Source organism: Tauraco erythrolophus, chromosome 19 (genome assembly GCF_009769465.1).
Source record: "Tauraco erythrolophus isolate bTauEry1 chromosome 19, bTauEry1.pri, whole genome shotgun sequence".
NCBI classification, from domain to species: Eukaryota; Metazoa; Chordata; class Aves; order Musophagiformes; family Musophagidae; genus Tauraco; species Tauraco erythrolophus.
The window spans coordinates 8,509,959-8,537,710 of record NC_141483.1 but is presented as its reverse complement, the minus strand read 5'-3'; the positions used below and the strand labels follow the sequence as shown (position 1 = coordinate 8,537,710).

The window sequence follows — 27,752 nt, the reverse complement described above, 5'->3', positions numbered from 1 at the left end:
CTTTTCAGGATGTCTTCAAACTCTAACCTCTTGTGGTTGTTCACAAGGCTTAAACCGGGGCTTGTTCCCCATCTTGCTTTGGGCCTTCCTGGGGTCTGTTTGATCAATATTGACCACATTGTCTAGCCTGATCTTCAGCTGAAGTTCAGGGCTGCTTAACTGGCACTCCTTGCCACTGACTCCCAGTGCTTTCACTAGCAATGAAGGACATGCAGGACCTGGCCCTTAATTTTGTGTCTTTAAAGACCCATTTGTTCTGTGTGATTAGGACCTATTAGTCCAGTTAAATTAAGATGAGAACAGGTGAAATATGCCTGAAACCGACATTTCAGCTTAGCTGAATGTTATCATGCTGACACAACCTTCCTTTCTGATTTGTAATTAAGTTAGAGCCAAGGCCACCAGCTATTAAATTCTACAAAGCAAACGTATGAGATGCAAGGAATCTCCAATAAAGTTGTAAGCTTCAATTAGACGGCACCAGCCCAGGGTCCTGAGCTTTCATTGGACACTTACCTAATTTTATTATAAAAGCTGCATCCTAAATGAGCAGCTCTGGGGCATAGCCCATTCATTTAACAGTCTGCATATTCATTAAATCTTACAAATTGTCATCAGAGTTTTGGTTTTAGCAACTTATTCATTGCAAGAAGGAGGCACGTTCAGTGTTAGATTGCTTATATTTTCTGTTTGGGAAACCATTTTCATTCAGAGCTTACCTGAAATGTGGCAATTCCTACAACCTGGGGTAAATTTTCCCATTAAAATGGTTCATTGATGGCTGGTAAAGCAACACAGAGCTTGTAAAACTGTTGACTGTGAAATTTCAGCAAGGAAAGAGCTGTCTCTTTTGCCCCAAGATTGATTTCAGGGAAGTGGAAGGATTCCAGGTGGAGATGGCAGTAGTGGTGGTTTCCTACTTTTTTTAACAATAGTCTCTTTTCCCCACCCTCTGTTGTACCAATAGACAAATGTTAGCTTCTCTAATTTTATTCTTTTTTTTTCAAATCATACTTAGATATTGCCACCTTTTCTTCTGCTATGGTTTCCCAGAAGAAAAAGATGCTTCAAAATAATGTTCTTCTGTGTAATTCTCTGTATCATGATTTCATACTCAGTATTCCAGGATGGGTACTTGTTTTGGCTTCTCCTTTTATTATTATCCTTCTGTATAATTGAACCAGTCAGAACTTCAGTGACTTAAGCAGCGCTCTGACAACTCATATTCTGATGTGTGAATCTTGGCTTATTACTTGAGTGTGGCTTTCTGGAACTTCTAAGGAAGCCAAGTGTTTATTTTCGAATGTGCATGCTGTAATGAAGCAATCCTGTATTTTGCAATAACTAGTGAGTATATCTGGAGAGTGCCCAGACCTTGGAAACTGTCAGTTTTTAAACTGTATTATTACCTTAGAGTTTAGGAAATACCTTGTCCCCTAAAGAATGTCTTAATGTGCTGTATTATGTATTTCTATAATGAAGAGATAATTATGACCTTAATTCTAGCTTGAAAAAGGATAACTTCAACTTTTTTATCATGAGAATTTTCACCTCTGATTTGAATCTTACTGCAAGTTTTCTCAGTGCCCTTAAGAAGGTGAAAAAAGGTTGAATAGCCCTTTTCATTAGTTAACATTCTGCTGCTTATCCTGTCTGCGCAGGGAAATCTAAGATGACAAGTAAAGGTTCCCAAATTGTCTTTTCACAAAGGGATGGTGATGCTTACAAAATTTTGATGGATTGATCCATTTATCAAAATACCCACAGACTCTATACCCAGAATGGTGAAATGATAATAAATATTGGGTGTTGAATGTGACATTATCCCCCAGTAAGTATTTTTAATAAGTTACTGTTTCTTAAGAACTTTGGGGGGTTTTGTGTGAATTTTCTTAAGGGGAAGAAGAAGGTCACAAATATTGAGTTGGTTCAAGCTGGATTCCGTGACACAGAATCAGATCATTATTTCCTTCTTCATTAGCTCTTTATTTTCACAAGGTAAAGATGAGCTACTCGTTTCCCAGTCCATAGCAGGGCAACTTGTAACAGTGCTTGGTTTTAACAGAGTCTGTTCCTTGTGATGTACTTTGTAATATGTGCCGTCTTCAAAGGCGAGTGATAAAAAGGAGAAACCCGTTACAGTAATGGAAAACAAACATGTTCTTATCCCTTTCCTTAGTGTTGAACTACTGCTTCTACTGAATAGGAAAATGACCTATATCTTGAGGGGATCAGGACTCAACACCCAATGAACGTGTGTGAAAATATTGGGCAGAGGCAGGCTAAGAGCCTGACCCAACACCTGCGCTGGTGGTGCACCGAAATGATAGGGCTTTACTTCCCATAGCTCCTCCTCTGAAACAGGACCTGAGTGCAAAGCATGACCCTGGTGTTTTTGTGGCAGGGTACAATTGATAGATAAGTTGTTACTGGAAATAATATGAAACTGCTGAAATTAGGTCAAGTTGCTGGTTTGACTGTGATACGTGAGACTTCTATTTATCCTTTAAAAAGGGATTTATGATGGGATTCTCTGCATGTTTGCGCGTATTGAAGGAGAAGCAAATCATGGGCTGCAGGATTTGATCAAGCAGGGACAGAACAGTGATTTTTAAAAGGCAGTACTGGCAGAAGCAGTGAAAATTTTATGAATGCACAAGTAACCTCATGTCACACAGGGATTATTCCTTTAATGTGTTTATGCCTTTATCAAGGGTGGAATGGCTTTGTTGCCTGGCTATACAGCATTAACTTGCTACTATCTGAGAAATAATACCCATTAGTAAGTTCTGACTTATGTATTTATTTCCCATGTTTCTTATCTGGCGTAAGTTGATATAAATCCTTCTCCCGCCAAATCAGAACATGGATGAGTTTCCTCTGGCAAAAACTGATACTGCAGCTTGTCCTTTAGCTCTCAGGCCTCATGGGTTTAACATCAGTGGTTTGACCTCTTCCCGTTTAAAGGATAACATAAGCATTGCTATCTGTAGAGATGCATGATGATGACAGAGTAATCATACTTCGTTCTGAAGATTACCATGCTTTTGGCAGTCACAGATAAATTCATCCTCACAAACTGAGCATAATGATGTTATATATAACTGGTTTCTATTTAAGAAAAAAAAAAAAAAGCAGAGGCAAGCAATAGTAGAGAGAAATATGTCTGAGGTCAGAGCTAGAGGTAGAACTTGACTCCACGTCGTGTATGCTAACACCAGTGCTGTCCTGTCTGCTGGATGACCGTCTTGTGTTTTGCTGGATAAGCAGATGTCCTGGAGAATTAGGGATCACTGTCATGGGCCTGATGGCAAGAGTCCAGTCTGCTCTTTGACATGGAGGCTTTGCATCTATTTTGTCACCATATGTGTTTATTCCTGTTCAGGGATTTCATGGAAATGACTGCTAGACTTTGAGATGAGTGAACGTCTTGAAGGTCACTTTCTTCCATGCATAGGTAGTGCTACATTGCCACCCTTGCAACTGGTCACTAATTGAGTCTTCATAAAGCTACATGTTTTTTTTTTTAAAAAAAAAAAAAAAATTACAGAGCTGAGAATCTTTACCTAGCAGGCAGGACCTGTGCATGCCAGTGAAACTGGAACTCAACATGAAGACATTTAGAAAACACTTTAAATAAATATATTCTTTTCTCATATTTAGATTTGACTACCATATATGAGAAGTTTGTCTCCGTAGTTTGATGGCTGCTGAGAAAGGTCACTAAGTTTGGGGAGCTGTCTGTCCTGTAGCAGCTGTACTGACTTAAGTAACACACGTAATCAGTTAAAAGGCAAGTAAGATTTTGACCTGTAATAAGCTCTGCACTTCAACAAATAACATTTCAAGACTTTAGCGTTTTCAAATAGATTTGGAAGGATACAATATAGATCTTAAAATGCGTGGTTGATTTAGTTTAAGCTGTGATATTAAAGACGGATAAAACCAGAAATAAGCTCTTACTTTCAAGGTCATTATTCCTCAGTTCTAGGTCATTTGATATATTTGCCAGCATACTGCAGGCTCTGAGAGCTGCGCAGATGCTTATCCATGGTAACAGTTTTACTTTACCCCACCAGTATTCCTGCTGATTGGTGGAGTAAAACCTGGCTTTCAACTGTGATGTAAGGGCACAGAGACACTTAATGGCAACTGCAATCTCCCCTTTCTGTTAAAGAATTAGATTTGTCAAAGAACACTGTAAATTTTTACCACACTAGTTCAAACTGGCTCTTTATCACCTGGTTTCTCTATGGGAAATCAGAAATCCATCAGAGCGCCAAAGCACTTCATTTTAAGGCTGTCTGTATGTCTCTTGAGCAGATGGGAGGAACTTGGATTGAATTAAAACCATGTTGTGAAAGGTGGTCATTGTCCTGCTCAGTGTGTATTTCCTGAGTGGACTTAGGAGGATGTTTAGGAGAAGAAGGAAAAGAATTGATATTGTAAGTTGTCATCCTGGGAACTTAATCACTGGGCTGCTTCTTTCTTTAAGGGAGCTGTACTCCAGAGTTCATCAAATAATAAAATTAGTCCCAAAAATGCTGACCATTGTATAACTATTCCTGTTTCAGCCACTCAAGGAATCTGTCTCCTGCCTTTCTGCCAGCACTCCTTCTTCCATTTCACCTACCCTTCCTATCTGTCATGCTCTACAGCAGCGTGTCACTGCTGAGATCTCAGTATGTTGCTGAGAAGATAAAGGGATGCTGGAAGACCTGGGGAAAAATGCCTGGGGATGAGAAACGATATGGTACTTGGTAGGTTACAGCAGTAAGTAGGTTACATGATGGGTCATTTGCTGTGAAGTACCTACTGCAGAATCCTATCCCCTGCTTAGGTCCCACTTAAGTCTTTACAGTGAGGCTTTCCAGGCTCTTAACCAGTGTGTAAACCTTGTGCTGGTCCTTTACACATAGCTGTAGTTAATCCCGAAAGTGTGTTCCAGATTGTTCTTCTCATCAGAAATGTGGGGAGAAAGCAATTTTGTGGGAAGATTGGAGAAGGCTCTGCATTCCCATGCACGACAACAGCCCTGTGGTTTCTGGGCTGTGTGGAGAAGGAATAATGGTGGTGGCTGGGGAGAAGTTTAGGAGAGCAGCAGCAATGTTAAATCACTTCAGCTCTGCTTAGGGCTGTAGCTACAACTTTAAGAGATTCGAAGTCCATATGACCCATCTGAGAAACTCTCCTGCCAAATTATGTGATGAAAAACAGAGCAGATGATGTCAATGCTCTCTTACAGATGTCCCCTGCACAACCATCATGACTCTTGGATTCATGGTAAGGAACTAAAAAGCCTTCCCAGCAACTAAGCAGGGGTGTGTGTCTTTCATAGTACCACAAGCTGCTTACGTGGTTTATGTTTCCATGGTGTATCACGAATAAAGAAGCCCAGGTACAAAGCCTGTTTGAAAATTGATCCTCAGTGAAATGGGAATTTACAAATGTGGCATGTTCTTCTCAAAAATGAAATTGAGCTTTACCCATATTACTATTAAAGTATAAAGCTTTAATTATGCCCTAAATCCACTCCGTTAGCTGGGGGGCTCACATGATTAGCAGCAAAGAGAGAGAAAAAAAAAAGGCATCTGGAGAGGCTGTGTGGTGCCGTGTTTTCCCATATGTGAAATTTTATACAGTACAAATTATTAAACACCAAACCTCCGGAGAAAGATTGTAATGAAAAATTTAGCACTCCCCATCAGGCTGCGACTAATTTGCCTTCTGACTAGATCTGAAAGAACGGAGGGCTGCGCTGGAGGTAATCCTTGATGAGTAGCTAGCAAGAGGAAACAAGTATTATTATAATATAATGCAACAGGAGCAGCAGTGTGACGCTTCTGCAGTTAGCCTCACTGAGAGACAGTTAAGGTAAAAATAAAGAAAAAATGAATCACCATTTTCAGTCAAGGTCTGTGGGTCTTTCTGTTTTGATTTTGGCCTCAAGCTCCCAATTTTCATCTTGCAACACTTCTTTGTAATAAAGATGTACCCTAGAGGGGAGACCTGGAACGGATGCTGTCTGGCTCATATGTTGGTGGTCCTCTCTCGTTCATGCATGTGGGTGTACGCGCATCTTCTCTCACACGTGGGCTTGCACCTTCCCCCTACCCTTCTGCTGCTCACACCTATTCCCCTGCTCAGGAGATGCCCACAGCACACCGCACTTAGACCCTGAAACGTTCAACCACGCGCGCTCTGGGGCTTCAGATGTGGGAGCATGAGCAGCTGCTCGGGAGCCTGTATCGCACCAAACGCTGGCGGGGCTGGGCTTGTGGGATCGCCTCTTCTCAGCCTCCTGTGCTTCGAGTGCAGAAACACAGGGGATGGGGTGATTTCTGGCTTGTGAGAGCTGCGTTTTAGTATCTGCACAGATGGGGGGCTTTTCTGAAATACACCAGCAAGCCACGACTGAGAGGCATGTCAGGTCCGTGCCGCTGCTTGTCCTGAGCACGTGTGCCAGTGGACCGCTCACTAGTACCAGTGACTGTTCCCCAGGAGACTGCGATGGGGTTTATAAAAATATGAAGCAAATGGTGGAATATGTCTCTGCCTGTGTCAGGTTTTGGTTGGTAGAACACCATGAGTTCGCATTCTCTTTAAAGTGGTTTACGAACAGTTTCCCTGGGTGTTTTACTGAATTTTGAATGTGTGTGTTGGCTTGATAGGTCAAGCAAAAGGATGCTAAAGCTGGCCTGATGTGGCCAGGGGCACCCACTGTGTAACTCTCTGTGATTAACTGTTGTTACATTGTGCTAGGTGCTTGTCACAATTAAATTCTTCCTCGCTGGAGCAGCCTGCGTCATCGCGATTGTCGCTGTGGGAGAACTGATGCTGTTGCAGCAGTAGGCTGGGTACTCCGAGAGCACCTGCCTTTTTCTGGCCTCTTTTCTCTATGTTTCTTGCTAACAAAAGAAAGGCCCCATGTGACCTCATGTGCAGTTTATAATGTTGTCATAGCTGGAATATGCTTTTAAGAACAGAGAAGTAACCTTGTCACATGCACCGTGTCCACTGGCTCAGAAAGCCCCTGAACCCTGAATTTCCTGGAGGAGGAACTTCCCCCACCATCCCTAAGTTCATATTTGCCCCTAAAAGCCAGGGATTGGTTTGCTTCGATGCTTCAGAAGGAAAAGGCTGTAGGCACAAAAACACCTCTCCCCACTGAGTCAATCTAAAATCCAGATTTTACAGTTTAAGTCCAAGAAAACTCAGCACTGGCAGATTGCTCTTGGCCCCTGCCTGGCAGGGTGTTGATTAATAATTTGAACCTGCAAATCCTCTTTCAACTTCTGTGAAATCTAAATTGTCCATCTGAGGCTTGCTTCTTTCAAAACAATTCTACTGTGATTTTCCCTGCTAGCATAATTCTTTGTAAAATAGATAACCCTGTCAGTGGCAAAGCTGTGCCGCACACCTGGAAGGCAGCACAGCTGCCTGAGTGCTGGTGTACAAATGTGGTGAGCAGGCAATAACTGGAGAAGATCAGAATTTAAACTGAGTTTAGTTCAGATATATCCAGCCATATTGCACTTCCTTTGTGCCATGCCGTATATATTTGTGTGTTTCAAAAGTTTTTGGATTTTCTTGTTTTTGTTTGTTCGGGTTTTTTTGTTTTGTTGGGGGTTTTTTTTGGTTGTTTTTTTTTTTTTTAGGCTGAAATTTTGAGGGTAGAGTATGAGATGTTGGATTCTTGACACCTTTAAGAGTCGAGGTACCTGAGGCACTTCAGAAGATCCAGAAGATAATGGTGCAGCGTTATTCCTGTGGGCAGTAGGAGCTCATTTTTGGGGATAAAACAGAGGTTTCTATGAGATGAATTATGGGCTTTTCCGGAGGTAGGCTACAAGGTGGGAGCATGCTGGTCCTGCTAGATGGATGGTTTTTAGGAAGGACAGTACCAATTGTTGACAGACATGGCATAGTTTGTGAACTTACCTTGTTATGAGATGCTTTCATGTTTTATGTTTAGCTATTCTGTTTCTATTTGGCTCCTTTTTTTATGGTTTTGGGAAAAGGGTATCATTTTACTCTTGCATCAGTGCAAATCCATAGTAATTCTCTTAATGAAAAAAAAAAAAATTGTTTTAGAAACCGTGAGAAAAAGAATCACCTCTGGTGTTTTTGAGAAAGGACCTTGTTTGCCCAGTAATTCGATACTGCTCTATCATCTCGATAATGAGAGTTCAGCTCATAATGGCAGCACGTTACAAGAAAGGCTGTACAATTTAAGCGTGTTGTAAATCCAACTAATAAGTATAAATTGATTTTTAAGGAGAAAAAATGTGAAAAAAACTAGTCTTCTACCATATGTTTCAACTCTACCAGAAGCCTTACTTGAATGGTATTTCAATGTGCGTTACCTATTGTGTTGCAAACTTTTTCAAACTCTGTCAAGTTGTACTAAAGCTTTTAAAATACAGATGGTGGTAAAATCCCCAGTGGAAAACAGACTTCTATTTCAAACTTCAGTTCTGTTTTTTTCTCTTCTAGTTCATAGCAGATTTTGACAGATCAGAAGAAATATTCACAGCTTGATGCAGCTGGATTCTTCTTTGGCATGAGCAGAAACAGCTGGCCCCAAAACAGTGAATTTTACCAAAGGGCCGAAATACATGCACATGCATCTGTTGTGCTAATACATTTTCCTGTGAACTCAGATGTTAATTGCTTTGTTTTGCTGAGACAACAGTGTTGGTTCAGTGAATAAGTTTGTTTCCTTTAGCCTTCTGTTAATGGTTTCCTTTAGCGGTAATATTGTTTTAAATAGGAAACTGTCAGGTACATTGTGAATAGCAGCAAGGTGAAGTGTTCTGAGCAAGGATATTTATAGTGCAATGGTATCTAGACATGTGCTGTTATGTGGAATTTGCATATCGACTGAGACAGCTATTAGCACAAAAGCTCCATGTGAGACCAGTTTTACATCTCAAGGAGACATGTTCAATTTTTGCATCATAATTTTAGAGGCTTTTGCCATTCCCACATGCTACTTCTAGGGTCCTCTTGCTGCTCATCCACAGGCAGCAACAAGGGAACTTTAAAGACCTGAGTAATTACTTGGTTATCTAGCTCTACCCATAGTCCTACCTTGGTGAATTTTGTTATTCTGGGCTTTGTTCCTTCTCCCATGCTTGCTCTTACAGAAAGAGCTACAGTTCAGAGAAGTCCTTTTTCTGACTTTTGGTCTCTGTATTGAGCTTTCAGTTTTGTTCCCTCTGGTTACAGCAGTTTTGGGCCCCACTGCTGCTTGTAAAGATCCTGTGGTGTGACAGACCTTGGTCATTTCCCAAATCTGTATCCAAGGTGCTTAGAAGCCTCCTGCCTTCAGGCAGCATTCAGATACGGGTCTTTCTGCCCAAAGAAAAACCTCACTGTCCAGTCCTGAATCCCATCCTGTCTTCCCAGTAGCGAAGTTGTGCTCCCTTACCCCTCTGCCACAAAGCCTTCCCATCCGAAGGCTTTATTTTTTCATGCTTTATCTCTGTTCCTCTTTTTACTGAAATATTTCCTGTGGAGATGTGGGGTTTCCGTGCAGTATCCAAAAAAGCAGCAATTCCTTTTTTTACTTTCTCAGCAAGCTCTACTCAGTTAACATTATGCTTTATTTCTAAGGAGTATTTACATGCACATCACTCAGGGAGAAAGATCTTGTGGATAAGATGCAAAATGGTTGCTATTAAAAGCTGTAGTGCTTTTAGCCATCCAGTTTTCTATATAGTTCTAGTCCTAGCCTTATCCCAGGTCTGTTGCTTGACATTCCCAAAGTCATCCAATCTTTTCATTCCTTCTGAGAAACTGGGATGATAATACGACCCACTGTGCATCCTTGCTGCTTAAACTTGATAGGTATTTGGAGATGCTCTCAGGAAATATGAGTAGGATCATTAATAAATGCATCTTGCTATTACTGCGTCATCCTCTAAGGTGCTGTTTGTATAACTCTGGACTTTCCCACTGAACAAGTAGAGAAACCAGATGCTTGTTACTGTTTAAAATACTTTTCTGCACCAAATGTGACAAGGAAAATAAGCGTTTCCTGCAGCTAAGACTATTCTTAAGGAAAGCAGCAGTCTAACTTAACTAGACTATTCCTTTAATTTTGCTTTAAAAGCTGCTTCTTCCAGTTCAAGTTAGACTGATTCATAACTTATTTAACCTGAACAAAACTAAAGTTTGGCTTAAAGCTCGATAAGGACACTACACACCATTTACAGCAGTTTAAATCAGCTTCAAATCAGGCTTTTAGTTAAACTAGTGGGCTTGTTTTGGTGCTTTCCAAGCCTTTGTGCCCTCTGTGAAACGATGCAGGCAGGGCACGCTGGTGTGGGGTTTTTTTTTCTTCTTTTTTGTCTGAACCCTCACAAGAAGAATAATCGGAGCCAAACAGTTTGGGGTTGGATTTTGGGGGTGTACAAGCAGGAAGAGCGCTCAGAACAAGGATACTTGAGTTAGTTTCTGTAATGACAGAAAACACAGTACGAAATCCAGATCCTGTTTTTTGCTCAAAGCTACAGTGTTTCAGCCAGTCCTTTTGTGTCTGAGAAATTTTGAAAGCTACAGAATATAGAATAGGTGCCAAGCCAGTCTTGTGGAGCACATCATGAGAGTATGGTATAGGCCAACAAGAAGCGTTGTCCTCCACCATAAATCGATGCTGTCTGTGTTACGCAGGAGGAAGGTAGGGCAGGCTCCCCGTCTATCTTTACTGAGCTTTCCGTGCTTTCTTTATTCCCTTGCATCTTTGGGTAAGGCACTGTGTCCCTTGATGATAGCAAGTGTCAACCAGCTATTTCGGGGAGCTCTGGGCTTAGCCTCACGGCAGTGCTGCCTTCTAAAGAGCTGCTTCCTGTTCCACAGCTGCGAATGTTAATCTCAAAGTTCAGTGATCATTAGCTAAAATAATTGTCACCCCTTTTTAGTCAGCCAGGGCTGAAAATTACCAAAGGGCTTCACCTCAGTTGCTTTGGCTGTAATTATTCTTAGATTTGTGTTTTCTTCAGGATGTTGAACAGCAAACAGGATATCCCCTGGGCATTTGGAGGAAATTGCTTCTGTGTTTCCTTATGGAGCTGGCTGTGCTTGCTGTGGTAGTTATAACACTGTTTTCTCTAATCAGAAAACTTGCAGTGGTGGTGTAGGATCTCATGGCCTTACTGAAAGTTTCCTTGACAACACTACTGTCTTGGCTGATCACAATGGGTGATCACAGGCAGACAGCAATGATGTTTTCGGATTGCCTCGGTTTCAAGTGCAGAGCCAGGGACCTGCTTTGCAGACCTGTAGGGTTTGCTCTGACTTTTGCCAGAGTGGCTTGATTCTTCTGCTATTGTGGGGAGCCTGAAGAAAATGGCTCTGGTTCTTGTTGGGACTTACTGAAGCAGCTGTGGTTAGCTTTCCATTGCCCATAGGTGACGAGGGGCAGTTGGCTGGATGATGAAGACCTCTTCCAGGGAAAGGAGAGGTCCCAGGCAGTCTAGAGACTGCAAGTAGGGACTTGGTGGAGTTTGAATTAGCAATAAAAGCAAATCGTAGGTCTGTCTAGAACAAGGTAGAAGTTGAAATAAAAACATTCATGGTGGTGAGTGTGGGGGTTGTCTCTGCTTTGCCAAATTCACATCATACCACAGCTCGTGCCAACCATCCATCAGTTCCCCTGCATTGAAGTGGTGATTCTCTTGCCTTTAATGTCAGCTTTTCCCCCAGCTGCTGCTCTGCTGGAGCCTTGCTCCCAGGTTTTATGGGGTCTTCAGAAATAACAGGAGACTGTAACGCAGATCGGTTCAGGGATGTGAGTGTGGGCTGGTTTGCAGAACGGCTGAAAACGCGCGGTATTAGGCCTGATTCTATGTATGTGAAAGACTGTCTGCTTTCTCCTGTCATTTAAATTGTGCCACTGTAGCTTCAACTTATGCCAGTGCTGGGCAAAAAACCTGATTTGGTCTCTGTTCGACATCAGTTTCTGCTACGTGTGAGATCCCTGTTCAGATGAGCTGAGACTGGGGTGTGACCGTACTGCCCAGAGCACGGGGCGAGCTCGCGGCTGGGGCTGTCTGTTCAGCACTGTGATCTTCGACAGCAGTTTTTGTAAAATTCCTCATTCCCTGTGCAGCCTTTGTATTTATTTATTTACTTTGTTTCTTTTATTTTTTCACTTTAGTTTATTAATTGCATGTGTAGCTTTATCTGGAAAAAATTGCATGCAATTTATGCATGTCTGCAGTAGCATATGTTTTATATATTGGGTTTATAGGGATGTTACTGATTCCTGAATTAATTTGAACAGCAAATTGTTGTTGTATCTGCACACAGTATGTCTTTTCTTTTTTTAACATGTATTATATGACGCACATCTGGTGGTGTTTTAGTTGTGTTATTGTGGTGCCTCAGAGTCCTAGTAATGAATTTGAAACCCTACTGTACTAAACATGGGTTTTCACATGGGATGCTTGGAGGATTTGAGTGAATTGTTGAGTGAGAATGTGGATGCTTTTGTCCTTGCCTTGAACTACGGACAAGAGCCCACAGGGTTTGCAGGCTGCCATTACAAAATCCTCCTTCACTGTCAATCAGCATCAGGATGGTAACTTTTGTTCCCAGTTCTAAGTAAGGAGAGGTCTGCAGTGCATCACACCCGGATAGTTGCTGGCAATTTTTGCCTTTTCTAATGGCCATGTCATTGATCTCTGTGGTCTGTGTGAGAAGGACTTGGAGCAATTCAGGACAACTCGCCAAGTTTGTACCACAGGTTAGGCTGTAGCTGCCATAATTTGTCAGTTCACAAGAGCTTTGCCTTCCTGTCCTGCTGGGCAGGCTGTAGACCGAGCCAGCCTTCCAAAATCATTCCTGTCCGTTCTGTATCCAAGACAAAGTGGCCTCTCTTCCCTTGCTCAGAGATTGGATTAGTTCACTCTGGTTGCAGCGTTACATCCATCATACGGACGTGCTTGTCCACTGTGACCCTCCCAGCTTTTTCCGAGCGAGCAACTCTGTTGAGCAGCATAGTCTCTCTTCCATAGTAGCTACAGGCAGCCACCTTTGTTCCTCGTAAACATAGTGCAGCTCTGCTTTGGGATGTTTTATTTCCAACGAGGTGTGTTTTTCAAGGAATGCAAGCTGCTGCCTAAAACTGCCTTCCTCTCCTCTTCCTTATTTGTTTTTAAACAGGTATTGTTGGCATCTATGAATCTTATCTGCAGTGGCTTTGATAATATTTTTCTCAGATATTGATGGAACTACTGAATAACTGCAAGCCTTGTTTAAATCCTTTTACCTTCTGTAGCAAACGTTGATCATTATTTCTTGACACTACTTTTTGAGAACTTAACCTATATGTTTCCTGCTTAAAATATGCTTTATTGATATTTATATAGTGCTGATTTTTACCAGAATGTCTTACGGTATGAATGCGTCAAGAATCCTAAATGTATTATGTTCATGCAGTTCCCTCTTCAACCAAACTCATCAAAGAAATGAAGCCAGGCTTATTCAAGAAGATTAATTTTCCAGTAAACCTTGTTGACTGAAATAGTTTAATTCAGTCAATTGAATGCAGTATTGGGGTTGTTTTCTTCATCTGTTTAAGCTCCGTATCATGGCAATGTGCCTAGAGCTGCCCAGCCAGTCCTTGTTACTCCTTCAAAATATTTCTCCAATACTTGTCTTTTTTTCAGTTTTCTCAGTTGCTATTCGAAGATCTATTAAAACATCTGTGTGCACCTGATCCCCTATTCTAGGGCTTGTGCAGCAGGTCTGGACTTTGTTCTTGGCAAATGTCTGATAACAAAAGGAAGATATTAGACAACTGAGGAATGAGTCTGTTTTCTTCCCAAGGACAAAGCAGAACTCCATTGAATGTTTTGCCTCTCTGGCATCATTAGTAATGTGTTTATCATGCTTTTTGTGATCTTCTCTTACTAAAATCACTTTTGAATGTTATCATCACCTCTTGTCTTCAATTCAAAACCCTTACTTTCAGTGGGTAATATTACTAGAAGAGAAATACCATAGCATACAGAGAGATTTTTCTTGGTTGAATTTCCTAATATATTTTGAAACATCTCCTGCAGCTTTGGACAATTTAATATGTATATTAAATCTGCTTTTGCTTTGAACATCACAGCTGTTGATATTAGCCTTTAATAGGTGGTATCTGTATGCATAGGTGGCAGCAATGTTAAAGCTGTCAATTCTGATTGCCTCCTACATGGTATTTAAAAGCATTGTGTAAACTCAGCCTAATTTGGTCTTTTGGCTCCAGCTGAACACAGCTCTCTCCTTGCTAAATGGATGCTTAGTCAATCATACCTCCATCCTGCTCAGTTACTTCCCTTACAGTGATCCTTTCGATACGGTCAGCTGCACTGCTGTTGGTAACACTTGATGCATCTGTTGTTAAGAGTCCTGAGCTGATCTTTATCGTACCCATTTCTTTCCCATCACCAAAAAAACGTGCAAAATCAACTTCTTGCTTGATGCATATTGGATGGCGTTTTATAGCTGAGAATCACAGGTTCAAATCACCTTAATGTGAAACTTGAAGCTGCAAATCTTATTTAGTAAGTTGCTCAGAGGCTTTCAGCTCTCTCATGGAGTCTTTATTGGATGCTATTCCTTTAGACCTGTCGCTAAATTAAAGTGTAGTTAGGGCATCTGATTCTGGCTGAGCATTACGACTGGTGCAGTAATTATTAGGTGCTGCCTTTTCATTGATGGTGATCATGTCTGTCCCTTGTCCAGCTATGGTTTCGTTGTCAGCTCCCAGCTTTACAGGCTGCTTCTCTTCAGTCACCAAGTTGTGTGTCTTATTTTTTTGTGCTTACGTGTGCCTTCATTTATCTATAAACACAGACTAAAGTGCCCCGATAAGTTTATTTGATATTTCCGGGGTTTCTTCACTGAGGGAGTGCAGGGACTCCTGCCTTTTTTCTCTGGAAATTGCTTATAGTCTGTTTTTGCAAGAGGACCTGATAAATCATCGCTGATGGTGGGCACTGTTTTGTTGCGTGCTGTGCTGGTTTTGTGCTGTAGCCCATGAGTCGCAAAATTGCGAGTTACCCCGTTATCGCTTCGCCTGCCTCTCCAGACAGCCCCGAGGGCTCATCGGTGCCGCCTGCGTACCCCGTGGTGGAAGGCAGGTTTTAGCTAAATTGGTTAGGAATGCCATTTACCCTTCACCAGTCAAAGTCTCACTCCTGCACACACACTAGCTAGCTGTAACCTAAGCAGGTCTACGCTGACACAGTTTATCATTGACGTATGTCAAACCCAGATTTTCCCAGCTGTCTACTACCATCTGCCAAGTACGGCTGGGGGCATGCAGAGTGCAGTTTGCTATGCAGGCCTGATGGCAGCTGTAAAATCGAGCAGTTTTGCCTGCTTAAGCACCAGCTCTTTTCCAAAATAAGCATTAGCTCTCGCATCGCAGTGAGCCTCCCGATCCTGAGAGCACAGGCTGTTGCAGGGGAGCAGTGCCGGCTCTACTCTGCAGCCGAGGCCACCTGCCAGCCGAGAAGCTGTGAAAAATCTTTGCGGCGGTTCCAGTGCGTTGGTTGAGCTGCAGAAATGCCAACCCTGGCGCTCCTTACAGCCTCTCTGTGCCAGCCACTAGTGAAAAAGGCTTCTCCAGGCCCCAGCAGCACTGGCCCACTCTTTTGGCCACACTACTGAAAAACCTGAGGCCAAATGTAGTTTCTCTCTATTTAGGTATTTAGAAAGGCGAACAAGCCAGCCAGCATTCAGCAGAGTCTGCGTGGGCACTGCAGAAAGATTGGGGCTGCCAGGCACCTCTGTGATCCTAGCGTGAGATGGGCTTTGCGTCGCCAGCGGTGCGGACAGCAGTGCAGGCAGAGGCGCGAGAGCAGACCTGGAGAAATGTCTCAGAGCTAACGCTGAGCTCGTCGTAGGGTGTTACCCTGGCTCATCGGGGCGCCCTATAGAAACTCTCGCAAAAGGCGATGAACCACACCAAATCAACTCGGTTTTCATTTGTTTTTAAAAATGTAAGATGACCCATGACTAGTTGCAAGATTTAAGATTAAAAGTTAGGTTATTAATGAGTAGTTAACGTTGCTCAAGGAGCTGAGAAACTAACAATAGTTTTTAAGTATTGTGATTTTTCACTAATACTACTTTTTTATTACATTAAGTTGTTGTACTTCCTACAACTACTTCCTGTAGCAGCTGACTCTGACAGCTTCTAAGCACAGAAATCCTTTGCTAACATTAATTCAATTTCTCTGCATCCCAAGGAGAGGTAAAAAGTAAGCAACATGTTACAGACTGCTAAACTGCAGTACAGATTATTTAAGTAACTTCTCCAGAGGAAACAGGTAAGTCAGGATTATAGAAACCAGAAGTCTGCATACCAGTCAAATGTATAAGCTTCTAAAAACCATACAGCTTTCTGAATGAATGTGATTTGTTTTCTGTCTATCGTTTATTGTTTTTTTAAAAAAAACTAATTTCCTTCTGTATCATAACTTAAGACTGCTGCAGTTTTCCTCTTCATCACAGCAAGTAAAAATGGACGTGTCATATTTAAAATGAGTTACAGCCAAGATAGCTGATCGCAACATCCACAGCAGCACCACCCAATTAGAAAAACTACTGTAATCTAACCTGATGCCACTGTCATTTTTTAAAATGAGTCCTACTTCAATCATAAAATCCTCGGACCATAACGTTGCTTTCTACGCCATATGTCCTTATTTAGAGCAAAAAAATGATTGCACCCTTAATTCAAAGGGAACGTTTCCCTCTGAGCAAGAACTCAATAAAATGTATCAAAAAAATTGTGGAAAAGGGCAAGCAAAGAAAATCAAATTGCAGCGTGTGAAACGATTTAAGGAGGGACCTGGGGAATACATAATCTCCAAACTGCCAAGTTAGAGCAAGTATAAAATATACAAACAAGCCTGATATTTTTCCCAGTTGATCTCATTATGAGGTATGCTTGGGATAGATAAATTTTGTTAGAATGCATTAAGGCTGGATTTTCAAGGAAACAAGTCACAAGTAATGTGTTTAGCTGATTCCACCTTGTTTTGATACATGGGTCTTTTCAGGTTTAAAGACGTACATTTTTAAAGCCAAATGGTTTGTTTTCTTTCAAGCATTAAAACCAGAGGCAACTGGGTGACTTTTTTTTTCCGCCCTTCTGGAAAACAGACGTTTATAATTTCAGTGTGCTCTTTAATCATTGGATTAGAGCTCTGTGCAGTACGTTTCACTCTACTTATTGTTGCCTGCTTAAAATACACTGAACTAGCCTTGAGTGCAATCCCTTAACAGACTGTTTCGTCCACAAATAGTCCTTTTTCCAAGTCTCCAATATATTTTAATTAAATTGTCCATTTGTATTTATTAAGGAAGTTTGTTGTCTCCTGCTGCAGAGAGCTGCTACTGCTCATAGTCTACCAAGAGAAACACGAGCTTGTTTGAGAGTTGATAATAAAACACAAGCGTATGTTAGCAAAAAAGTCTTCCCTAAATATTGTTTAAGCATCGTTTTCATGTTTATTGGGAAGGGGACAGGCCATACAATTAGTTTTGCTAAGTTTTTGAAACAGTTGCTCTTAACAATTCTTGTAACTGTGAGGAGTCATAATCTTTGTTAGTATGAAATCTTATCTGCAGAAAATTTTTCTTCCTTAGTTTAACCCTCTAGAAGCAGTTGAAAAATGGTCCTTTGGTAGAGCAGATGATAAAGTTGTTACGCACTGATGAGATGTAAAATGGTGTTCAGCAGCATTAGTTTAGATAGATGAGCACGATAAGGTGGATGCATCCCTGTCTCTGGTGATCCGGAAGCTTGCACCTAAACTCTGGGGCTTGGATGCCTCCCAGCTGTACCTGCTTATCTCCAAGTAACTTCTGCCAAAATAGATTTGCCATGAAGTCAGTAAAATCCTAAATCTGAAGGTTGTGTTTGGTGTGCCCTTTGTCTCAAGAGAAATGAAAGTTTATCTTCCAGAGCTATAAAAAGGAATTAAACTTTTTTCTCAAATTAATGTATTCCTGAAAGGAGGCGACTTGGCTCAGTGCTATGTGCCCTGCCTGATCTGTAAGGGCTCCTTTGTTTTTGTGGAACCATCCCTTGCTTCCCAAGTGTAGCACAAAGTCGGTGGGCGCCATTCCTGCCAGTGCCTGTCCGCTGGCAGAGGTGAGAGGATTAGTGGATTAATAGGCCCATCTGAGCCACCAGAACAAGCATCTTTGAGATGAATATTTTAATTATGTCTCTCCCCGAGGGCGCTGCTTTCTGTCTTGCCTTCAGAACAGCATGAGAGAGGTTGTTGGGGATTTTTTTTTCCTGCTGTGTGTGTACGCAAGACTCGTTTTGTAAAAAGCAGACACAAACCCAAGCAACGGCAAGAGGTTTAAAATCAGACTGCTGTGACTTTAAGAGCGAGGAAAAAAACTGTTAAGGAAGGAAAATAAAAATCCCACAGCCTGTTGTAGCAGCTGTAGCTTCAGATCGTGTGGAAAATGAAGGCAGATGATTCAATTTGGCCTGTGCCCTGAGTACATTTCCAAATGCTTCTGTGTGTGCGCAAGATAATGAACAAATATATTGAGATGGCACAAGATCAGTCCGAGTTTGCCGCTGCGCAAGCCGTGGAGCTCCCAGTAGGAGCGCACTAGCTGTGCTGGGTTAATGGGGGTGAGGGTCGGGAAGCCCAGCACCTTTCAGAACAACTTAAGAAAAGAATTTGTCTCCTTTTGCCCCAGGCTCCCCGTGGCACTCAAACGGAGCTTGTGATAAATCGAAATGTATTTATTAATAATGAGCGGGGGCAGCGTGCCCGCGATTTGAAAATAGGTGCGCCAAATAAAAACGTGCTTTCCTCTGACATCGGAAAAGCTTAAGTAAATGGAGAGCAGGCTGATCTATTATGATTAAAAAGTGGGGGCTGAGAGCCAGTGTAGTGGTAATGAAAAAGCCCTTTTAGGGAAACAAGACTCGTTCTGCCCATTCATGTATTCCTCCACCCCTGCCCCAAAAGAAGAAATAAAGAGTGGGGAAGTTGGATGGGAGAAATGAAAAGGCAGCAGCGGTCCAGGAGAGCAGAGCTGGACTGTAATGAGAGCTGGGGTTATTACCGGAATGAGTTATGATATTTAATCATGCTACATGACGTCCAACAGCGCGAGGTTCATAATTCTTGGCTCCAAATGTGGCTTGGGACTGTCCGCGAGCACCTGCAGCATGCAAATTGATCGCGGCCATACAAACCCTCTGCACCTTGTCCCCAGTTGTTCCCTGCCAAGCCAGCCCGGTCTGCAGCGCCGGCTCGCTCCCGTGGAGCTGGGAACGGCATCTTTCATGTTCTCAAACACAAATCTGTAGTTTCTAGTAAAAGCTGAAGCTGTTGCAGATCACTGGGATCGCCCACTGCTGGCTCTTCTCTGCGGTGAGCGCTCGTGTCGGGTGTGGTGTTTATCTCGTGGGAGGCTGCATTGGTCTGGGTTTTTAGCAACTTTGGGTTTAAATAATGCTTTTGGAGAATCCTGTTAACTTCAGTGATTAAATAGGCTCAGCTTGAGTAAAACTTGGGTACCTATTTAATGTTTCAGTGAATACATACTGATGTGAATGTCTTGCTGACTTAGGATTTGGTTAAGGACAGGATTTGGCCTTTGGAAGAGATAAATTACCGAATACCTTCAGTTGTCCCCTTGTGCCTTTTTATTTTGTTCTGGCCTAGCTGTCCTGAAGTGACACAGCAGTCAGACGATGTTTAGGAAGAGATTCCCCCCAACCCCTGGAGCCTCCGGGGACGCGGCGGAGGAGCACCCTGCCAAGACACTCCCTCGCTGGGCTTTGCGCCTTGGGGTTGTTCTGAGACTTTTTGCTTCTCAGATGACTTCTGAAGTATTTTGAGCATACCTGAAGGCAGTGCGATCCAACATGCTCGGATGCTTTCCCCTGCTGTTCCCTGAGCAGCTGTTGGGGCTGCGTTCGGAGCGGGGCCGTGGGAGCAGAGCACGGCAGCGGGTGGTGCAGGGGCTTTCAGACAGGCAAAGCCAACACACTGGAGAAGGGGCTTCCTTCCTAAACACTGCTCGTTAGTGATTTTAATGCTGTTTTGTAGCAGCAGTAGGGCAGCTTTATCCAAGTGGAAAGGCAGCTTCTCTGGGACAGCCCTCTCCTTCTCAGGCCAACGTTTAGACGGGTTATGAGGCATTTAATAATGGTGGCTGGTGTTGCTTTCACATCTGTGTAAGCCTCTGGTGATGCGTGGTACAGGAGGACCTCGTGTGTTTTGCGTATGGATCTGGGGAGCTGCTTGTTCGGGTCCGTGCCATGCTGACGCTGCTGTGCCGGGGCCGGGACAGGCGTGGGGCCAGGAGCCCATCTCCTCGCCAGCCCACTGGGCCACTGCAGGCTGTAAAACGTCATAACCTTCTCAAAGGGAGAGGAGTACCAGTTCCTGTAGTAAAGCTCAACCAGAGAACATGATCAGGAGGCATTTCTGCAACTCAAAAGAAAAACACCTGGAGAAAATCACTAGAAATCAAGCAGCCAAGCCAGAAGCAACTTTGGGAAAGAAGCTCTTGACCGGTTCACTAATACCCAGGTCTGAAGAGAGTGCCCGTGAAACCAATGCATCCATTTAGCAGAACAACTTGTCCTCCTAGTTGGGTCCTGCGTGTGGCTCATTAGGGTAATTACTGATGAATTAAGGCAGCTTGGCTCAGCGCTCGGCTGCGGGTGTGCGGGCTCCCCTGCTGGCAGGCAGCAGGTGTAAATGAACAAGATCTGTCAAAAAGGCTGATGACCCTCTTAATTCACAGCAGCAAACTGGGGACAGAGGTAGTGCAGCAAGTTTAATAATTGATATTTACTTGGAAAGGTTAATGGCAGCAGTGATGCTTCTAATTTGCTTGCCCGTGCAAGACCTTGTCAGGTCAAATTGTCTCAATTTGTTACCGTGGGTGTAGATGTAGTTTTCCTTTAATGAAATTTGGAGAAAAGAAACAGGTGGTGTTGGGAGCTGACTGTAACTCAAGAAAAACAGCAAAAGATTGGAGTCTGGTAACAGGTTGGGTGAGTCTCTGCTAACTTTAAACAGCTGGCAGTTTAGTCCCTTTGAATTAATTCTGGTGAACATTTGCGCTTGGGAAGGTGAAAGGATTTGGAATGGCGTAATTTATTTTTCCTTTAATTTGCAGCTGTCGAGGAGTTGTTTAGGTCAAAAGTATAATAATTTTGACAGGCTTTGATGTGTTCCTAGGTGGGAGTGGTAGGGTTATGGGTAAGAAATCAGAAAGCCGCAGAATTCAATGGGTATTTCTGGACTGTATTTAGGGAAATTGTAATTCTGCCCTGTAATAGTTAAGTGGTTCCAATTTCAGGGAGAAACAAAGCACCTGCTGTGTCTGGAAGCTTTGAAATTGGCAGGTTGGATAGTTTACATCCAAGAGTTTCAGAAGAGCTGGCTGATGACTGGGAACCAGTAGAGTTGGATTTTGAGTAAGGGTAGGAAGATCCAGATGAATGAAGAAAGCTGGTGTGCCAGTATTTTTGAAAGGCTGTAATTAATGGGGTATTGCCATTTTGTCCTATTGGCTTGGCATCAATCCTAGACAAGATAATGGGATAGCTGAAATCACAGTTGGTTAATAAATACCTAAAAAGCAATAAAACAAGTGAATGACAATCATTTTATGTATTTAGAAAAAAAAAATCTTATCAAATTTTATTAATTATATGTGGAATTAAAAATTTGGTGGATAACGGCCACAGTATTGATGTTAGTATAGTTACATTTCTGTGCTTGGTGCTGGTGGCCTTTTTATTAAGGCAACAGACCATGTGGATTCAACGTGATGAATTTCAAGTGGATTATTTCCTGCCAACTGTTGGTTGGAAATGCTTCTAGCAAGATCCCAGCAGGGATTACCTTTCGTTGCTGTGTTGTTTGAACATTTTGATGTAGGAGCAAAGATGAAAAATCGGTCTTGATAAAAGTTTGCAGGTGGGCAACATATCGCGAAGGGGGTTTACAATGAATGAGACAGGATACTGATGCTGAGAGCAGTGATTGTGTGATGAGGTGGCCGTGAGCAAATTTGTATTTCTAACACTTTGATGTGGCTGAGTCTAAAAGTCTTATCCTGAGGAAGAAAGTATATTGATGAGGTGTAAGGTGGCAGAAAGGCATGCAGAGTAAGGACTTTAACCAGAAATGTACTGTTACTTCAACATGAGCGTGATACTAGCTCTTTATTCTGCTATATAAGCCTATATAGGTCTGTGCACTCCAGAGTGGATGAGTACTGGGCTCATTCTGCATTTAGTATCTTGAATATTGTATTAAAATATTAATAGACTGTGAGGCACTTAGCTGGTGGCCATACCAATGCCCATGGGATCTGTGTGCTCCCGGGGCTCAGGTTGCAGTGCCTGCACTGTGGCAGCGTGCCCACTGAACACGGTTCCTCGTGCCACAGGACTGTTGGAACACGCTGGGGTTATACCAGAGCACTGTGAGCAAACCCTGCTCGCTGCTGAGACTGCAATGAAATAGGACAGAAAGAAACAAGGGGATTTTATTGCCATTAAAAGTACCAATTTGTACAAGCCGACATTTTAAATAGTGTAATTTAAATGGAACCAAACTGATATGAATAGAACCTATTAATAAATTAAACACTTCTTTCCACCCAATATTTCACAAGGGAATTAGCGGAATAATTTGTTAGTAAATGAGCCCAGGAACGAAGCTGTGAATGACATATCTATCCTATCCTTCTCCTCCCCCTGTAACACTCTTCGCAGGTGCAAGCGGAAAGTTACTGTGATTTCAAACATTGACACCTCTCGCCTAGGTACAAACACAAGTACAACTTCAAGTGTAGGAAAAAGGAGGATTTAGTGGTTAGAGAACCATCCTTGGCTGTAAGAGTTAATCATGCTCTACTTCAAATTCTATGTGTTATCTTAAGCAAGTTGTTTCAGGCCAGTATCCCTCATGGTATTCAGGCACCTGGCCATCATGCTGGTACCCACCTCTCAAGTGCAGTCACTGAGGATGGCCCCGAGGCATGTCTCTGGACTGGGAACTGGAGACCTGGCCATTGGGTCAGCAGTGGTCCTACAGCAAGCAACAGTACTGAAACGCCAGCACAGCAGTTGAGGGTTGCTGGTAGCAAAGAGTGAAGGGGGTTTGTCTGCCTGCTTCCCTCTCATGTCATGCCCTAGGACTTTGGCACAGCCGTGCCCGCTTCCAGGAGTGCGAAAAGCACCCCTTTCGCTCACATATTAGCAAAAGGGAATATGGACACACGTGGTCAAGCACAGCTGCAGAGAAGCCCCATGTGTTCAAAAGCATCCTTTCCACCGTGCTGTGGGCATAGGAGTGAAACATTGACTAAACCGCTGTTGGCAACCATGGGAACAGGTGGCAGAGCAGTGCTTGAAAATCTCCTTTTTCCCCTTCCTTCTTCTCCCTCTAGATGAAGGTCCCTACAAGCAGAAGTGGCAGAAATAGCGAGGAAGACAGCATCAGGGAGGCCACAAGCTCTCAGCGGAGCAGCTCAAGGGACCGTCTCAGTGATGTAAGTACCATTCAGGAGAAAGCATCGCTTCATTGCAGCAATTCCCGCTGCTGACATGGCTTTTCATAAATCTTGCTGAACAAATGTTGGCATCCAGAGGTCACTGTGTAATAACTTTTTTTTATGTCATGATTGAGTGTTATGGCATAAGTGGTTGAGCTGCCTTGCAAACACTATAATCATGGTGCAAATAATATGATAAGCGAAAGATCAGAGATGGGAAAACAAAATGGAATTGTTATTCCTCAGGGAAAAATGGCTTGATGTTGTGTTTTGTTTTCTCAAAGAAGTTGTGTTAAAAAGCTTTTTACAGTATCTTTGGGTTTAGCTACTGCATGTAATCACGTAGTTTGGGTGCAAAGTCAGTTCATCTAATTTTATGCTTGCTGCCTCCAAGATACAAAAGGTTTTTGGGGCAAAGCTGTCTTTCAGGAAATTCGATGGTACATTGAGTGGAATGTTATGATAAAACAAAAGCAAACGGTGCCTTAGTGTGTAAACACACAAATGGGCTTTTGAGTCACCAAGAAATCAATGGCAGTGCTGGGATAATTTTATATGAAGGCTTTTTGTGTTAGCAATTAGCATTTCGCCTTCATTAAAACATGATTTTTTACTAATTAGGACCTTTCCCGTTAGGAGAGATTTAAATGAAGAACAATAATCAAACGCTGGCACGAGCATGTCTGAAATATTAAATTTGCCATTTCAATGGCAAGCCACAGAAATCCCAGAGCGAGTGGTTTTCATGTTGAGTTCTATTAATGTAAAATATGCTTCATAACTAAAACCTGTCACAGAAAACGGCTCACACCAGCTAAATTCAATTGGACAGTTAATTTAGCTTTAAAATTGAAAACACTACCTCCGCTTCAGGATGCAAAAGGAAGAGAGGGGGGAAAGCCTTTGATAAGTGTAATGTATTTGCTATTAAGGCTTTCAGAGCCCATTCTACAGGAGGAGAAGGGAGAAAAAGGGGGAAAAAATGGCTCCCACAAATGTGTTTAAAAGCTGAAAGTATTTATTAAAAATGTCAGCAGAAAAGTGCTTTTGGCAGATTAAAGCGGGATTCAGCTTGACAGCTCTGACAGGGAAATGTGACGGGGGAAAATTCTCTCTACATGTTTGGAGTGTGAATGGGGCGCTGTAAACAGCCAACGCAGCGGGAGGAAGAGAAAAATAACGTGTCCTGTGATCTGCTTCCAGGATTGCAAACCCTCGCGCCACGGTGGGGCAAGTCAGCGGGGGGAGGCCTTTGGACAAATCTCCTTGCTGTGAGGTGTCTTTGGCTGTGGTATTAGTCAGTAATGATCGTAATTCTATATATGCATATTTTTATGCGATGCTCTCCTTCCCCTCCCCTTGGCCACGCTTGACAGGTACGTGAGCAGGGGTGCCTGGTAGCGTTGCTGTTCTGTGCCGTGGGGCTGCGGGAGAGGAATAACATATTCCGACTAAGCCATTAGCTTAGGTCAAAGCGTCAAGTGGTCTTGGAGACTTTTCTTGTTAAGTCAATGCACTTCCAGTTTTTCACTCCTCCTTTCCCTTTGCCCCCAAAGTTGCAGGCTGAGCCTGCAGGAATTGAGTCTGAGTACCTGATTCCTGCAAAATCTTTAAAACTAGTTTAGCTCCTACTGAAATTCAGTGGGAAATAGGCATTCCATCCTTTTTTAGTCATTGGGGACGTTTGGGCAGTGCCTGAAGGCCAGGGCACACTTCAGAGCTTTGCTGCAGCTGCTCTTGTGACCTGGCAACCCACTGCAAATGAGAATCTTTCAAATTAGTAATTAAACAGTTTGAAAAGTAAGGTTCGTGAATCACAGAATGCTCTTCGTTCATTATTTCACGAGTGCAATTTAGCTTTAATTACGTATAACGCTTCCTCGCGTACTAGTAAATGTTCTCTGGTCTATTTAGTGACTGTCAGAAAGTCCCGCGGGTGCAATCGGGTGGTTTTCCCCATTTGCGTGCAAAGGAATAAGGCGGCAGACTTTTTCCTTTTGTCGAGAGGGAGCAGGGAAGGGGAGAGGAGACGACGATGTGCTACGGAGTGTCGATTCCTGCAGGGTTTTCTGTCCAGCCGTGCCTGGTCCTTGTACGGCTCTGAAGCTGTGTTTCCCAGCATGCTGTTTAAATAGATGGTGTGCAGCAGAACTGATGCAACCCCTTCCATGTGGCCCTGAGGATTAAAAAGCCACAGGGCAGGAAGGAAGTAAAGGGAAGGCAGGTATGGTTTTTCCTTGTGGTTAGCAGTTAGAAATCAAGGCTCTAGCACACGGCCGTGCTGGTGTGGCCGCCTGTCCTTGCAGATGGATGGTCTGTGGCAGGAGGCACCTGGGCTGTTTCTCGCTCTCCCCCGAGTAGCTCTCCTGCTGTTTCTTGGTGTGTTTGGCCTTCAGGACTGTTTTTCATGTTGCCTTTCCCTCCCATCTTTCCCCATTAGCTTGGGTGAACAATGGAGTAAATGAGGCGGGAGGTGGCAGGTTTGGCTGCTATACGGCAGCTCACAGCAGGTGTGGTGGGAAATATGTGTATGAAAGTGTCGGCTGTAGCATTCGGAGTTACCACCTTGGGGGCACTGGAGTCCTCCCTCCAGCTTCATTGTCGGTCTCCATTTAGAAAGCGCTATTATGAACTGCTTAGCTCCTCTGTGTGTTTTGTTTCTTGAGATGACTTGTTCAATGGGATGCCAGCAAGTTGTTCTTTATTTACATTAATGCATGTCATTAGTCTCTAATGGCCCATGAAGTCAAGAGGTGGCCTGGTCTGTCGTGAAATAATTCCACTCTAAAGAAAACTGAAGCAAATGATTGATTGTGTCTTGCACACACACATGCAGCCATCAGTCTGTCCGCAACAAAACCCAGACCGTTTTGCTGCTTCTTTGCCACAATGAAACTTCTGTGGGGAGAGAGCACTACAACTTCATAGTAAGACAGCAATTGTCTGTTTTGTACAATACGTCTTTCCAGACATTACGCTGACTGCCATTTATTATGGGTCATTGGGGAAAAAAATGCCTATTATGATCTAGTGAAATCATCTCTGGCTACAGAGGTTTGATTTGTTGAGGCTGGTCTCTTCTTTGGGATGATGAAACTTCAGAGCAGAAAAACAGACATTTTAGGCCAGGTTTGCACAGCAGATGGTGTGGTATGGGGGAGAGGGGATGGGAATTTGCCACTTGTTTATGTTCCCAGTGTTGATGTAAAATTCCCTTAAAATCCACTACAAAGCTGACATCCCTATTACACACGTACTCTCAGGTCTTCTACAACCAACGTGGAGTCAACAGCTTTTTTCCAAAATGGGATTTTCCTCTGCTGTCTTTCATAGTGAGGTAATTGGAAGTTGCCAGAGAATTAAGAGCCAGATAAGCCATATTGCTATTTTGTTGTGTTGACCCAAGTAAAAGTGGAACGCTGAGGCATTTTGTTTTGGTTTTTCCCCATGTTCCATAATTGTCCTAATCTTTTCTGATGTCCCAAACAGTCCAAAAATCCACACAGAGCCTTGTATAATGGCTTTAAAAGAAGGTTTTTATCTTTTTCTTGACCCATCAGCTTAAGAACTGCCTGCTTTTTAATGGATTTTCTCCCTCACTAAATTGAATGGATCGTCCCTCATTATCATTTAAATAGAAGCCTCACTCCCTGTGAACATGGAAAATTTGAATGTGGTAGTAGAGCTGTGATAATTTGAAATATTCGGAAGGTGGGGGCAAGGAGGGGGAGCAGGCAGCAGAGTGCAGAATTGCTGAATGTAATTGTCATGGATTCTCAATTTTGTTGCCACAAGATGGGAAAATAGACTAATAATTGTCTTCCAACCCTAGTAGAATAGTTGCCCTAGTTAGCTGAAGCTAACACTCTAATTGTCATGGGGGCACAGAGATGAATGAGGATGTATGCAGGGCACAGCCAGGGCTAAATTGAGTGATATACTAAGGCAAAGAGCAAATTGGCAATTATTGGCCCAGCTGAAAAGGTTGGCAGGTGCGCTGCTTTCTCACGAGCCCTTAGGGGGAAATTGGAAATATAAAATATCGACCATAAATACTCACTGATTAGGAAATATGTTGCAAGAGGTGCTGGCCACTTAAGAGTCAAAACTCCCCTTTTCAAGGGATTGACTTCAGCTGTGCATAAAACCAGCAAGTGCTGCTACTAAGTTGTTCAGAGCTT

General features: G+C 42.9%; 1 protein-coding gene across 1 annotated transcript in view; it reads left to right on the top strand.

Annotated features, from left to right (window-relative positions):
• FBRSL1 (fibrosin like 1) overlaps positions 1-27,752 on the top strand; it is a 399,203-nt gene that overhangs the window by 71,783 nt on the left and 299,668 nt on the right. Inside the window, 1 exon segment of the mRNA XM_086623316.1 lies at positions 23,467-23,568. Coding sequence (XP_086479442.1) covers positions 23,467-23,568 — 102 coding nt within the window.